Source organism: Monoraphidium neglectum (genome assembly GCF_000611645.1).
Source record: "Monoraphidium neglectum strain SAG 48.87 unplaced genomic scaffold scaffold04793, whole genome shotgun sequence".
Lineage (NCBI taxonomy): Eukaryota > Viridiplantae > Chlorophyta > Chlorophyceae > Sphaeropleales > Selenastraceae > Monoraphidium > Monoraphidium neglectum.
The window spans coordinates 1,233-3,960 of NW_014008836.1; the positions used below are offsets into that span (position 1 = coordinate 1,233).

Genomic DNA, 2,728 nt, shown 5'->3' on the forward strand with positions numbered 1-2,728 from the left:
CCGTCTGCAACCCTCCATACCTCCTTCCGCAGCAACAACGCATGCCGCATGTTGGCACTACGCAACGCCGCGGCAGAAAGACCCGTGTCATAGTCAGCCTGAATCAGCAGCGCTTGGACCCCGCTTGCCTCCTTTGAGCTGTTAGCTGCACGCGTGCTGCTCATCTGTTCCAGATGGCTGTGGCATGACCCAAACTGTCGCCCCGCAGACTCTGCAATAGCAGAGTGGCCAGCCGCCGTCTCTGCAGCTCCTGACACAGCCGTCTGTTTTTTGGGCCGAGGGGCGCTTCTGCTGTCTGCTGCGCGGTGAGGGACTCAACTGTCTCGTTTGCATGCGCGTCCCCTGGCCACCAATTGTGGCCCTCAAGCGTGGAAAGGTGGGTTTGCAGGTGGCGCCCTGCTGAATGCATGTTTTTTTCTGTGAGCGCATCGCTCGGAGGGGCCCATGCTTTGGCCTGTCGGTCTTGTGACACTGTAATGCCCTCAAGTCCTCTGCCCATTGCCCTGCTCTGCATCGGGGCGCAAAGGCTGGGTGCACCACGTACGTGCCATACAACTGCTTGAAGCACTGCTTACAGTCCATGTCAAAACGTTGCCCCAAATGAGGCAAACTTCCAGCGACTTGAGGCACGTGAATAAGTGGTCTACTCAGGCCCAGCCTTGCCCAGTCAAAGTCAGCTGATCTGCGGCCTGATCTGGCTTGGGAGAGAGAGAGAGATTGAGCGGGTGCCAAACCATGGTCCTGACTGGATTCTGATTGTTTCTCAGCTAGCTGCACAAACCCACTAGTTTTGGGGGTCGAATTTGGCTACAGTGCCCCGAAAACAACAGAAGAGGGCCGTAGGCTGCGCACCACATGGCGGCAACTGCGGTCTGTTCGCTGGACGTCGCCGGTGCGTCGCTCGCGCTGCATCACGGGAACGCGTGGACCACGCCATCAGAACCAGCTCACCTCCTGTCGCTATTCCAGGTGCGTGGGCCTGCTGCCCAGCAGTGCAGCGCCGCGCAGCTGCCACCGGGCCAGGTCAAAGGCTATGACCCTGACCGCACCCTTGCACAGGCCGAACCCAGCACCAATAACGTGGGCCTGATCAACGACGAGGACTCTTCCCTTTTCCAGCCCGTGGTGCACACCACCACGGGGCAAGCTGTGGGCCCGAGCAGCATGGCTGATCCGGGGAGGATGGCGTATCCGCCTCCCATGCCCCCGATGATGCCCCCGGTGAGCCTCATGTCACGCGCACGCCGGCGGGGCGGCAGGACGCGTGACGGGCCAGCCTCCTCATCCGATCTGGGCGCTTCTAGGGACGCCTCGCAGCTGACTCCAACGCTTAAGAACATGGCCAAAGGCTCGTACCGTGGCGTCCAGCTTGTTGGCTGGCCGCGAGCTCTTGACCCGTCCAGCTCGCTGACCAGAGCCCACCATGCTCCATCGCACCTCAGCCCATGCTGAAGCCGGGTAAACAATCTCAAGCCAACGACGACGGGTGGCAGTGGCGCAAGTGCGTCCCGGCGGGGCGGCGCCCGACTGGCGCTCTCCGTCCTGCAGTCACGGTCGCCATGCGCGTTTGTGTGCGGCTGTTGTTGGCCGGCCCCGTCGCCCGTGCGCCGCATGCGGCCGGGCCCCGCCGAGCATGTGTTTCGTCAACCAGCCCTTGATCACACCAACACAGCCGCGATTCACAGCCAGCCTGTTGAATTGGGCTCACCCATTCAACTCAATGGGCTCGCTGCCTGCTCCCCCCTGGCAACAGATATGGCGAGAAGCTGGTCAAAGGCAGCCCCTGCCCCCGCAGCTACTACAAGTGCAGTCAGCCGGGCTGCCCCGCCAAAAAAATTGTGGAGCGGGATGCGGGGTCGGGGGCGGTGCTGTCGACGCAGTACAAGGTGTGCACATGCGCGCGGCCTGCGACTGCCCCTGCTGCGCATTGGTGCGGCCCACACGCGCAGCGGGGTGGACGTGCGGACGCCAACCTGAACTCATGTATATCATCACCGCAGGGCTTGGCTGACCCACCGCTGTCTACCCAAACCTCCTGTGCAGGATGATCACAACCATCCCATGCCGGGGCAGCCGAGGGTGGTGGTGCGGTCGCAGCGGCCGCCCAAGCCGCAGGTCTTGGTCATGGTGAGTGGCGCCAACGTACTCGGGGGCCGCGCCGCCGCATGACAGCAGCGCGCGGCAGGCTCACGCATGCACCTAGCCTCGCCTGCTCCCGCTCGTTGCGCGCTGCCAAGGGTACCCAACCACCGCCCCCGCCCTGCAGGACGGCGGCATGGGCATGGCGATGAGCATGGGCATGGGCATGGGCATGGGCATGGGGCCGCCCTTCGGCATGATGGGCGGCTTCCCCACGATGGGCTCCCCAAACATGCGGCCTGTCATGCCCCTCGGCGACATGAGCGCCGGCGGGCAGGGTGGGGGCCCCGGCGGCTTCCCGCCTTCGCATGCGATCAGCCCGATGGCCAACCTGGGCCTCAGCCTCGGGATGCCGTCCCTGCTGCAGCCGACCGCGGGGCTGGGGCTGCAGGGGGCGTTCTGCGGCGGCATGTTTGATGTGGAGGACGAGGAGGAGGACACTGAATCTGAAGAGGAGGAGGAGGAGGAGGCGCTGGAGGAGGAGGAGGACGCAGAGGGGGAGCAGGGGCGCGAGGCGGGCGAGCGGCCGGCGGAAGGCGAGGCGGGGCCGCCCGCGGCGGCGCGCGGCGCGGACGGCAGCGGCGGCGGC

General features: G+C 65.1%; 1 protein-coding gene across 1 annotated transcript; it reads left to right on the top strand.

The window, feature by feature from the left end:
• Positions 1-855: 855 nt before the first annotated feature.
• MNEG_14820 (hypothetical protein) lies at positions 856-1,221 on the top strand (the record flags this gene model as incomplete). Its single annotated transcript, XM_014036710.1, has 1 exon — positions 856-1,221. A coding segment is annotated over one exon (366 nt), but the record flags the coding sequence as incomplete, so codon positions are not given.
• Between the last annotated feature and the right edge of the window lie 1,507 nt (positions 1,222-2,728).